Genomic DNA, 13,484 nt, shown 5'->3' with positions numbered 1-13,484 from the left:
TAACTTATAATATATATAAAACTTTAGTTATAAATGATGTAGTAGATGTGCAAGTCATTAAATTACAAGCCACAAACAATAGGCCACCTAAGAAACAATATTAGAACTTAAAACATTTTGTGAAAACTAAAGAACTTTGAAACCTTGGGAACTATGTAACAACAAGCCAGACTGAGACATCAAAACACTTTATTAAAAAAAAAACTTAACTTTAAAAATAAATAAAATTCATTTTAAAAAGTTAGCTGTCATTATGACCTAATTCAGACCATTTATTTTAAAATGTTACATAAGCTATTGTAGCACTCTGACAACTTATATGCTCATGAGCTTTCCTCTTTGTAAAGCTCAATTTATTATAATCTATGATTTTCCTGAGGCAAATTAGATGAAACATACGATACTTTGCATGTTTTTATACATCAAACAGAAAAACCTTATTTTTCTGACTGTAGACCCCTCCACACACACTAGTTTTGCATACATGCAATAATGTGTTGCATTCCCTAGGGATCTCTCCTATCTACTCCACTCCTAGAATATTTCCCTTTTGATATATTTCAAATGTAAAAATAATCTGGTACCATGTCCATCATATGGTGTTTTTAAAGCCACTATGTGGGAAAAGTAATACTTAAAAAATGATCACAGTAAAATTGATAATTACCCTGATGAGAAGACAGAAGTCATATCATATAGTTGAAAGAACACTGGACTATAAAGAATAGGATGGGATTTTGATCCTAGTTTAACAACACTTGACCTGTGCCAATTCTGGCTGGCAATACCTCTATCAAATAAATGGATGTTTAATGAAGAAATGTGTACAAAAATATGGAAGTAAAGAATATAATAAATATATCAATATAAAAATTGAATGCTTAGAAAAATGTAATGCTAAACCTAAAGAAAGATGTCTTGAAGAACAGTTTTCAAGGCCTTCATTCAGCAGATTATGGCAGGAGACACAGATGGGTTTACTGTTGGCTAATGATATAGAACTGCTGAAGTTCCACTTTGCCTTTATCTTTCATGTTATGCAACTTACATAGACGCTGCAATCTTAATACAGAATAAAGGCTGGTAAAATTCGCTACAAATTATATTCAACTTAAAATTAAAACAGGTTTTAGTTATTTTAAATGAATCCAATACATGTAAGTTATATCCTGTAGTACTAAAGGAATTTCATGGAATAATTCGTAACCTTGAACAGTAAATCTCTGAGTCAAGATGATTTGGTTGAGGTACTATAAACCAATACAAGCTTCATAAGAACAAGATCTTATCAATATCATTCCCTGATATGTCGACAGCTTGGAATACAGTACCTAACGTGGCTTGACAAACATCCCTGACAAGATTCCAAAATTGGGGTTTGGGCTTTTTTTTTTCAAGTTTGTAGCTACAGAAAAGTAAGCAATGAAAACAGAGAACGGCATGAATTCACAAACACCAACTATGCTCATGTCACAGAGTTTCCCCTTTGTAGACAGGAATGAATATCTTATCAAACTTTTACTAAATTTCACATGAATAACGCCTATAAACAAGGTGGAGAATAAGAACTAAATACCTTGCTTTTAAATAAATTTGTAGCTGGTAAAATGAAAATGCTATGCTGTTTAATGGAACGGTATCAACTTGGATGGAGATAGCTCTGCCTTAACAATTTTTTTGTCTTACATGTACACAGAAATAACGTTTACCAAATTTTCCCATGACTGAGAATAACAGCTTGTTTTTTAAAAAAGATCTAAAAATTAGTAAAATAAAATTTCAAATTAGTACATTTATAAAATGAGGTAATAACTATGCAAGTTCAGAATAGAGAGGTCTGTTTCAATGTGACTTTTGAGTTTTCATTTTCCCACTCCACGAGTTAAGAACATATGACTGACATAAAACGAATTTCATCTTATATTTGTTAATGTGTAATACATTATTATACATACCTTGAAATCCTCCTAATTTATATACTCCACTCTCTTATATACAGATTTATAAGTGGGACTGAAAAACTAAGGTGACAATACCCATATTTGTAACTTTTTTGCATTAGCCTTTGAATATCTAGGAATAGTAGTTTTATATCCCCAAATCAAATCATATCAAGTTTTAAATACAGTCTAATTTCATTTCTTACAATGCCATAAGACATTATTTCTGTCCTAAGGGTAATGATAGTGAGGCATAATCAGAGACTCACCCAGGCATGTGACAAATGCTTCTTTTAATAATTCCACCACACTTTCCTTACTTTGCTATTTAGTGAGTATTCCTTTTTGCTACTTCCAGATCTGCTGAACCACCACAGTGAGAGTAAGGCCCAATAACACAAAGTCTGTTCAGAAAGTATCCATCCATGTACTACGAAAAATGATATTTATTGAAGATACAAGAAACATTATACATAGAACAATGATGCCTCAAGTTCTGTTCAAAGCAGGCACCTTGGGACCTTACACAGTTCTAATCACCATCAGCTGCCCCGTCATACTTTCCTGGATCTCATCCATGGTCTGAAATCTTCCCTTTCAAGGTGATTTTAGTTTTGGGAAAAGTCACAAGTTATAGGGTTCCAAATCTGGGCTGCTAAGGGGCATGAGTCACCTGGGTGATTTTGTTTTGCCAAAAAGGCCTGCATAAGATGTGATGCATGAGCAGGTATGTGGTCGTGATGAAGCTGCCAAACACTGTCCACAGGTGCAGGCTTCTGAATCATCCAAATAGTTTCTGTAGAGGAATGTTCAAGCTTATTGCAAAATCTGGTGCAGATTTGTTGCTCTATTTGCTCTTTTTGAATGCCACAGTACACATGCTCACTCATAGACATCTACTACCCTCACTTAGTACAGTGATGTTGTCATTGTTCACACATGCACATTCCAGGCCACTCTCCTTGGCTGCCAAGTTACATTGATGCCACACAAACTGTTCTTGTTATATTAACAATGGTTGGACTCATTCCAGAAAGACCTAGTATTTAAAGTATCTCAGGTAATTATAATAAAAGTAGGCCACAATGGAGCTTTGGGAATGGGCTTTGATCATCTATTTTTTTTTTTTTTTTGCAATCAAGCTTCTTCTACTTGTTTGACAGCAGATATTTTGAGAGTATACTCTGCCATTAGGCAATTTTATATGAGTACAAAGCCCCAAATTAGATCCCTGTTACAATTGACCTCTTAAGAGTAAGGTACCTAACCCTGTTAACCCTCAATGTTCCCATGTGTAAAACGGTCACTGGTGTAAGCACTCAACATCTTACCTGGCACATGGAATGCACTCAGTAAACACTACTTACCAATTTTGAAGGTGAAGGCCCAGAATATACTATATTGCCAGTTAAGGGTTGCTTTATAACTGTACACAAGTAGTTTCACATGCCATTATGAATGGACTGTATATTTCTTGTCCACATAGGGAATCTTTTGTTACATATATGAGAAAAATATTGACATAGCCTATAATTGCAATAAATACTACTTAAAAGTTGTTTTTATCGTACTTAAGTCTCACATGTTAAAATTTCAAATTTTATAATGATGTTAAACAGGACATTTAAGTAAAACAAACACTAATAAAAGTTTATCTTTAATTTCTCTTACTCTTCTGGCATCAAGATTTGTAATATTTAAGCCAAAACTATCAGCATGTAAGGCCATTTAACTTACCAAAGTGCTTTAACTTAAAAGCTGTGTGTTAAACTATTATTTTTAGGTAACATTTTTTCAGTTAAAAAATAAATTGTCCTTTTTGCGGTTAATTGCCCTTTACAAAAACTTGAGTGAAAATATGTTGCCAAGAAAAATTTCTTTGATTCATTACAAGCTGGGTTTAGACAGTACCTGAGTCACAAAGCACAGAGGTAATTAATTATAGGTTAAAATTGTTTCTGAGCCTCTTTATAAGAAACTGATTCCAGAGTAAAAGTCTCACTAAGGAATATAAAAAACTTGACACTGTGTATTAATCATGATACCACTTAGAGTTATGGTTCCCTTCCAGTGCCCTTGCAAAAAGATATCCAACTTGAACCGGTTATAAGCATAACAACCTACCATGTGTACCCAGGAATAAAGAACTGCATATAACATTTGGTACATTTTTCATTCATTTCCTCTATGAACCATTAATAAAGACAAACAATTCATACTTTGGGAATGACTTTTCTGACATCAATCGGGAATATTCAACTTTGCAAAGCATGTTCGATTTCAAAGGGATACATATTAGAAACTCATTACTGACAGAGGGACCTAGTTTACTGATTTATGTGTAATTTATGACTTTGGCCTTTATTTGTACTGTTAGAATACTTTCCACTAAGCCATCAAGTTCTCTTTATTCTTTGTTTTTGAGATTATTTACCAATTTAAAACATCATTTATTAATAGTCCCTAACTAAACTTGCCAGTTTTGCCCACTTTACGTTTTATCACTACTTATAAAATCTTATACAACAGCTACTTATGAATAGCCAATACCAGCTAACCTTCCTCTAGTCCTCCCAGACACAACCCTGAACATCAGAACCACCAAATTATTCTGGGTGATGTTAACTTGATGACCAACGAAGAAAACTATCTCAACCGTTCACTTGTCTCCTTAACAAGTGTTTCTGTGAAATAGTGGCTTTCTTCTAGAAAATGTTTTTATAGATCAAAAAACTAGTGTCTCTAATAAAACTTTTAATGTTAAAAACTACCAGTGAAATCTATCTCTAAATTAAAGGAATCCATTCTACAAGCCCTTCTCAGAATTTATTCTTGAGTTTGTATAGTTTAAACCAAGGGTTAGCAAACTATGGTCTGTGGGTGGAATCCAGCCTGCCAGTTACTGGTAATTGGAAATGAAGGTTTATTAGAACACAGCCATCCCATTCATTTATGTAGTATCTGTGGCTGTTTTCACTCTACAACGGAGTGGGTAGCTGTGACAGAGATCATATGGCCCTCAGAGCTTAAAATACTTACAAACTGCATCTTTACAAAAAAGGTTTGCCAACACCTATTTTAAACACTTCCATTAAGAAGAAAAAAGCTATTAATTTTGAATTACAATAACGTAAATATTTTCTCATTTTCTTCTCATCACTTTGGCCTACAGAAGTTGATGAAGATTTTTGTGAAACAGCCTGGATATCTCAACACTACTTATAACCTTGATCCTATGGATTCTTTAAAAAGTATAATCAATTGTACAAAGGAGTTTAGGAAAAAATCCTATTTGTAGATGAGGGACATTATTATCTACTGACTTGAGTTACTCAAATAATCAAGCAAAGAACAGAGCGGAAATGCTCCAACAGACCATGTTTATTTCTCTTGAAATCAGGTTTATGGAACAGCTGCTAACAAAAACAGTAAGTACTAGTTCAATACAAAGGTTTTACTCACATTTATAAACAATTTAAAAAACTTCAATATTAGTAATTTCACAATTCTTAAAATTTAGGGCTAAGATGGCTTTTAACACTATTATGGAATCAATTTTTTCAGGTAACATACAACTTTGTTATAGCACTTTTCCTTTTCTCAACCAAACACATTTGACCCACAACTCCTAGGGCAGTGTGATAGATGTGAATGGTTCAGAAAACTGTGAAAGGTATGACTTATCTTCCTTTGACTTTCCTAAAAATCACAGAAACACATGTACCCTGCACTACATATAGTATTTGCATGCTTGGTTTAAATAGCACACAATTTCTCTTTTCAACTAGTTTTCCATAAATATTAAAGTATCAGGAATTTTGTTTCTATAAGTTCTCAAAATAATCATTAGATTTTCACAATATTTACTAGAAAAATAAAGCCAAGCTACCAAACCTATGGTTTAGGCCAAAAAAAAGTTTATTCAAGAAATGTAAAAATATTTTAATTTATCATATTACAATGAATCAATATGGAGTCAAAATTGCACAATTACACATTTACAATAATTCCACATATCATCCTCAGAATAATCAGCTTCTGTACAAAGATTCACAGGTGTCCAATGTATGTAATTCTTCCTCAGTGTGCTACTGAGTTCAGAGGTTCTGCCCGTATATTCCCTAAATCAAGTGCAGAATCTGTTTCTTCATCAATTTCTCCAATGACTGCACTGCAATTAGTTGAAGAGGAACAAAAATAAGTTAAAACTATCTCGTTTCTGAATAAAACTGAGATGGCAAAGTAAACAGAAGTATGTAACATGAAAACCAAACTTTTCATAAGGCATAAGATTAAGTGATAAAACTCAAGAAATCATTTGAAGGCAACAATATACCAGAAACCAATATTAAATGACTTATTTCATATAGTGTGACTGGATCATAACTCCTTAAAGGAAAAAGACAAAAATCAGATAGATCAAGTATAAAACCCCCAAATTTCCAATCCTACAATTTCAATTCCAGGGACTGACTGGGGAGGTAGGGGGAGGAGAGAATCATAAAATTACTACTATATAAGGAAATAAAAGCACCTGTTATTTAAGTAACATCAATGAACTAACCCCATCAATGGTATAGTATCTATTAGTGATTCTCATGATTTCTCAGTTTATTTAAATTCAAGAATGAAAAGTATACAAAAATAGCAGCAACAAGTACTTAGGTATCTAACAAATGATTTTTTGAGGTGATTGACTAGAGTTAAAGCTAGTAAACTTTCCTTTGATTTAACACAAACATAACATTAATTTCATTAATACCATGCTAGGTAACAAAGCCAGGGCTTTCCAGCTGGAAATAGTCATTGTTACATCCAAACCAGGAGACATGTATGAAATATTATTCCACTTTGGTTTTAATAAGAGTAAATTCTACAGATGAATACTTTTAATAAAGAATTTGCCCAATTTTACTTTAAACTACATAAGGCCTTCCGTTCTCTAATAATGGAAAGTACCAAACTCTGGGAAAATCTATTGTTTTCTCAATATAAAACAAATTTCTTTTTATTTTGTCTTCTCAGGTTTCATTTAGAGATGGGTTTCAACATTTACTGACATCCATAGTACAAATACTCCCACTATAGCCAATATCAAGCTACCAACAAAACATCAATCAACCAGCTTGCAAAACTGAAAATACAATAATCTCTTTCCATGAGCCAGTACAAGCTGGCTTCAGCACTCCACTGGATCTACAGAAAATATTTAATTTTTAAAAAAATACAGTTCAGCCCTGGCTGGTGTGGCTCAATGGACTGAGCATGGGCCTGCGAAGCAAAAGGTCACCAGTTCAATTCCCAGTCGGGGCACATGCCTGGGTTGTGGGCCATGTCCCCAGTAGGGAGTGTGCAAGAGGCAACAACGCTTTGATGTTTCTCTCCCTCTATCTTTCCTTCCCCTTTCTCTAAAAATAAATAAAACCTTTAAAAAGCTATAGTTCAAAACCACATATTTTTTTAATGTAAGAGAAATTCTTAAAATCAATCATTATGCAGAGCCCCAATATAAAGAATCAGTATGTTCTGGTCAGGGGACCTGGGCCCCACCTGCTTTTCCTTCTTCTTGTTCTTATTGCTCACTTTATAACCCCACCCAAAAGTCATTTCTATAGAATATTTTATAAACCCCTTATTTTTATTAAAGATCAAATAATTTAAAGATGATTTTAAGATAAACAATTTGAATGAACAGTATTCTTTCATCGTGTATATTCTACCTATCTCCTAAAATAATCTGAGATGCTAATGTATCTTTTACTGCCTGTCAGCCACGTTTTAAATCTATACTACTCATTAGAAAATTGATTCAACAATTTTCTACCCGTTATAACTGCAATGTCTAAAACAGCAGCTAACAGCCACATGTGACTATTAAATTACAATCAAACAAAATTTAAAACTCAGTTCTTTAGTCACACCAACCACTTTCCAAGTACCCAGTAGCCATACACGGCTAGCACCGACTTCAGTGGATAATGCAGATATATACCATTTCCACCATCCCAAATAGTTCCACCGAACAGTTTTGCCCCACACTATTACAGACTTTTCTTAAATCGCCACCATTAAAATATACATTCTCAAACTGCCCTATCAGTGTGCCACAAATTAACTGAGGTCACAGCATAAAAAAAGTGTGCCAATTATACTAAAAAAATTAATAGAAAAAAATAAGTAATGAAACAGTACATGTTTTTAAATTCAGCTATACTATAGAGCATGAATCATTTAAAATTATTCATGCAAGAGATTTCAAAGACATTTTCAAACCCTAGCTTTGGTACCCTAGGAGTATATTTATATTCCTCTGAAATTAAGGGTATGTTGGAAGAACATTCTATGAAGCCTCTCTAATGAAGCTTTCATGACAAGGCAGAGCCCCTTCTGGACCTTATTTATTTAGGCCACATAACTATTTACAAATCTCAGTAGATAAAAACTTTTTCTCCATGTAGCAGGGCAGTGCACCTACAGCATATTTAATCTACCTTTTAAAAGACATAATTTACTTACACATTGTCACCTCTTACGATGTATAACCCTAGTACCACTTGTTCTACTCCCTGTGAAGAGCTGAACACTCGTTCATGGCTTTCATCCAAAATCAAATTGATGGTCTGGTCAAAACCTTTCAGTGTTCCCTGTAAAAAAAAAAAAATTCACAAGAAAAAGATAAATACCCCGGTTTACTTGAATGTGTAAATTTTATCACACAACAATTTTAGTTGCTGGGTCCTCCAACAGAAATACATGATTTAAGTCCACTGTAAAACAGAATACCTCTTTATAATTCACAGTATTCTGATGTAACACTTACCTCTTAGTTTTTTAAGGAGTAAAAAAACCCCACTACACATTTGATTAGTGTGCAGAGTTGCTGAGAATTACAAAGGACATCTAGGTACCAGTATATTTCCAAGAAAGTAACATAAAAGCCCAGGCAGTCCAGTCTAGGAGCTAACATTCTAAAGACACAAACTAAAATAAGTAAAATTTAAGGGAAAACTATACAGAGTTGGACAAAAGCAGGCTTATAAACCTGTTTATACAGAAAAATGTATAATACAAGAATAGATAATAACAGAAGAATAAACTCTGTTTTGTGTACTCACGACTATAAACCTACTTTTGCCCACCCCTGTATGCGTGTACATACTAGTACTAGGCCCTGTGCTAAACATGCTGCCCACAATATCTCAACTATCTTTTTTTTTTTTTTTTTTGGATTCTCACTTGAGGATATATCCACTGATTCCAGACAAGAGGGAGGGAGGGAGGGAGGGAGGGAGGAAGATAGATGACAGATCACGAAAGGAAAGAAAGAAAAAGAAAAAAAAAGAAAGGAAGGAAGGAGGGGGAGAGAGATGGAGAAATGGAGAAGAGATGGAGATGGGGGGGCAAGGGGGAAAGGGGGGAGGGCAAGAGCGAGAGAGCATGCATGAGAAAGAGAGAGAGAGAGAAATATCAGTGTGAGAGAGACATCAACTGGTTGCCTCTTGAACATGCCCAGATAGAAGACCCAACCCGCAATCCAGGTATGTGCCCTAAATGGAAATCAAACCTGAGACCTTTGGATTTATGAGATGACACTTCAACCAACTGAGGCACACCAGCCAGGGCTAACTAATCTTTACCCTTTGAAGTACTGTAGATATAATTATTCCCACTTCAGAGAAGAAAAACTGAAGCACAGGGAGGTTAAATAATCTCTTGAAGTTTTATAGGTAGAAGGCAGCAGAGCTAGGACCTGAACCATGAAAGGATAGCTTCAAAGCCAAACCACTGAACTACTATACTACTGATACTATGAAGAAGCAAATATAATTTATCTTTTTTAACACATTGTTTGCGGATATTTTTTATCGCGCTACTACCAGTCAACGTAAAACATATAAATACATTTCCAGCATACAATGTATTAAGAGATTCAAATAAGTCCCATGAACATGTAAAAATTTCAACTGGTATTGACAGCTATTAGTTAATGAATACTTCCTACTTGCCAGAAAGTGTTCTATGGGCCTCACAAATATTTACTTGTTTATTTTCCTAACAATGCAATAAGGTAGATACAAACATGACTGCAATAATTAAAACCAGAATTTGAGGGAAATATTTAAGTAGACCTAGCTGGTGTGGCTCAGTGGATTGACTGCTAACCTGTGAACCAAAGGGTCAGGGGTTTGATTCCCAGTCAGGGCACATGCCTGGGTTGTGGGCCAGGCCCCCCAGTAGCGGGCACACAAGAAGCAACCACACATTGATGCTTCTCTCCTTTTCGCCTTCCCTTCCCCTCTGTCTAAAAGTAAATAAATAAAATCTTTTTAAAAATAAAAGAAACATAAAGATAAATAAAAATAAAGTTTTATTTTTCCAATTCAATTATCTATCCTATTAACAAAAAAAATTTAAATGATGTTTTCACAATAACTACTTGCAAATATTTGTTAATAGCAGTAGGCTTCTCAAAGTGTTAAGCTGAGATTTAAATATTTCACACTGTCCTTGACAAAACATAAGGTAAAGTCCATAAAAGAAAACATAACTGTTCTCCTGATTAAGGGGGCAAGATAACTGGCTTAGCTTTAGAGTCAAATCCAATTTAAATCCCAGTTTGGTTCTGCCACTTACTACACATGACTCTGGGAAAGGGACTTCCTTCTTCTGATCTTGCTTCCTAACCTAGAATACAGGAATAATTCTTCTTCACAGAGTTATACTGAAGATTAAAAGGTATAGTGCACGTAAAGTGCCTGGTACATGAGATAATTTAATGGCAAAGCCTAACACTTTGGGGAATAGTCACTTAAGGACCCACTGAGAAAAATCACAAGGATTAAACAGAAAACAAGAAAACAAAAACAGAATTGCAGAATAAATAAAAGATTAAGTTATATGAACTAGACACAGAAAAGAGAAAGTTTAGCAGCCTTAAAACATTTTGATAACAAACAGCTGTATGAATTATAAGTGAATAAATAACTAAGTAGCCAAAAACCATGGGATAAATTCCTCAGATCAAGGAATAACAGAAGAATCAAAGATTTATTTGGAATTAAAAAGGATACTGTGATAAATGGACTAATGAAATGAAATAAATTTAGGATCAATCATCATAATTTGTCCTATAGAAGACAGAGGTAATACAACCTAAGAATCAAAGAATATTAACCATACAAGACCTAAATGTTCATTATTCTATGTATGTAGTATGTATATTATACAAAATGTTTCAGAGGCATATACAAAACTTCAAAAATAATTATAACATTCATGTACTGAATACCAGAGTACTGACTGGAAAAGTAAAAATGGAAGGGAAAGGTAAGTATAAAATATAGGCAAGTATCTGCAGACTAGACTAAATGCTCTGAGGGCAGAATCTATTATTCATAATAGCTCCCAGAAGCCTTGTAACTTATACTCAATATTTATTAATAAAAAATGCTCATAAAGAAATGATGCATTCACAACATAAAAACAGTTTCTAACTTCTTCAATTCCTTGTAATAATTACACACTTAGAAAAGGAAAAAATAGAAAAAGAAAATCCTTTTTGGTATGTGGTCAGTGTAACCTTTTAGATAAAGAGCTGAATCACAAGAAAAGTTTAATGCAGGATACTATATAATGCTATAGCACCTAGGCATTAGAGGTGAGCGCTTCCATTGAAAAATTTACATCCAATAAGCCTCCAGGAAAGCAGAGAGTGAATATGCCAAATACTTACCACTATCATTCTCCCATCAGAAGTAATAACAGCAACAGTTCCTAATAAATGAATCAAGGAAAGCAACCTGGGACCTTAGAGCGTAGTAAGAAGTGGTTTGAATTACCACTAGGGAAAAGGCGACAAAGATAGAACTATTAACACAGGCATTACATTCACAACATAAAAACTTGAAAGTTCCTAACTTCTTCAATTCCTGTGACAATTACACAATTAGAAAAGGAAAGAGTAAAAAAAACAAAATCCTTTTTTGGTATGTGATCAAGCCTAACCTGTGTCAAAACATCTGGCATGTTTGGTACTCTAATTGGGGAATATTGCCTCTGACTTTGAGCAAGACATTTCCCCCTTTCTTATATCTGCTTCCTCATCTCTGAAACAAAAATAGGTTAGAGCTGAATTAATGGTGAATGATTTAAAGCGTGGGTTAAGACACTGTCTTCCAGAATTTAGGTTGTGAACTTCAAAAGAAAAACAGCTATAATCCGTGTCACAAGGTAGGAATATGCTTTGTTTGCATCATTTAAAAGTATCCAGTATTTCACTCTGGCCCCAAATTTATATGTGAAAAAAACGTAGTGTTTCTGTCCTCAGACTTTAAAAGGGTTAATACATAAATAGACTTTAAGACTTCACAGATAAGTGGCTTTCTAGTCACTTGTCCCTTGTGACGATCCATTACAACTGCAAGCATTATTTCCATTCCATCAACAAATAAGTTATGACTTCAAGTGGTAAAGGGGTGGAAATTCAATTTGTGTCCCATCCTTATAATTTTTGCTATCCTCGAACAATGAGCAAAACCTAACAATAAAACAAGTACAGGGATTTACAAGACCATCGTCGCCACTAAAAGGGCTATGCTCATTTTTATTCCCAAACTTGACTGCACAGGCCCCAGGAAAGGAGTAAGGACCAATCAAAACCTGACTTCCACAGACAGGGAAAAGTTCAGAAAAATCACATTTTAAAGACTAAAATGAAAAGGCGCCTCGGGCCCACTGGAGTCGCGGTGGCCTCCAGCCCCAGGCGCAGGATTGGTGAGTCAGGATCCTTAATCCCCGAACCCGGGCCAAGGTGTGGCCGGAAATCCCAACCGCCCGATCCCGACCCCGGCCTCTCCAGGACCCGCGCTCTCCAGTCGCAACCCGGAGTCACCTAGGCTCCAGCTAGCGCCGGCCACCAGAGGATACGGTTGATATAGGTCTCCAGGGCTGAAGTCATGGCGCTCCGCCGGCCACTCCAAGCAACGCGGCAGTGTAGCCGACAAAAGAAACTAAAACAGATCACCCGCAACACACAACGGTCCAATCCACTGACTGCCGCAAATATCGCGAGACTTCCCGCACGTTAGCTTCCGCGAGTAAAAGATTGGCAGAAACCCGTCAACCAAACCTCTGAAGCCTAGCAGTGACAGTTTAGTGCGCATGCGCAGTATTTTTCTGCTGATTTTCGGGGGCAGGGTCTCGGAAACCTAGAGGGGCGGAAGCGAGCGGGACCCTAGCGAACGGGAGACAAAGGAAAAGAAGAAACTCCCTTAAGGTGGAGTGCGAGGGGGAAAGCTGGGAAAGCGAGTTTTCTAGCAGAGTGAAAGTAGTGCCTACAAGTTACTAGTGGGAAGTCTTACTAGCGGGAAAGACAAGGAACAGAATAAGGTGTTTTCATCACAATCAGAGATGAGTGCTGGTCTGTGAAATATAGGTGTGGGAGAGTGGAATCCCTAGTTTGCACAACAGGGGCCAAAATAAACCTTTGAGAAACTGAATGGCCTGTGACAAACTTGAGCACGTTCTGGCCATTTGGTATACATC

General features: G+C 35.4%; 1 protein-coding gene across 2 annotated transcripts; it reads right to left on the bottom strand.

Moving 5' to 3' along the window:
• Nucleotides 1-5,761: 5,761 nt before the first annotated feature.
• Nucleotides 5,762-13,057, bottom strand: LSM8 (LSM8 homolog, U6 small nuclear RNA associated). 2 transcript variants are annotated; one of them, XM_028525600.2, is made up of 4 exons: nt 12,867-13,012; nt 11,674-11,714; nt 8,457-8,584; nt 5,762-6,111 (listed from the first exon to the last, which is right to left on the bottom strand). In XM_028525600.2, the coding sequence occupies exons 1-4, from the start codon at nt 12,895-12,897 to the stop codon at nt 6,021-6,023; spliced, it is 291 nt and encodes a 96-aa protein (XP_028381401.1). In that variant the 5' UTR covers nt 12,898-13,012; the 3' UTR covers nt 5,762-6,020. The 2 variants fall into 2 exon arrangements, with proteins under 2 accessions (XP_028381401.1, XP_035866742.1); XM_036010849.1 differs by lacking the exons at nt 5,762-6,111; nt 8,457-8,584 and adding an exon at nt 10,353-10,625 and having other exon boundaries at nt 12,867-13,057.
• Between the last annotated feature and the right edge of the window lie 427 nt (nt 13,058-13,484).

The sequence above is a fragment of the Phyllostomus discolor genome, chromosome 10 (genome assembly GCF_004126475.2).
Source record: "Phyllostomus discolor isolate MPI-MPIP mPhyDis1 chromosome 10, mPhyDis1.pri.v3, whole genome shotgun sequence".
Lineage (NCBI taxonomy): Eukaryota > Metazoa > Chordata > Mammalia > Chiroptera > Phyllostomidae > Phyllostomus > Phyllostomus discolor.
Note: the sequence above shows the minus strand (reverse complement) of the source record. Positions and strands in the feature narration are given on the sequence as shown.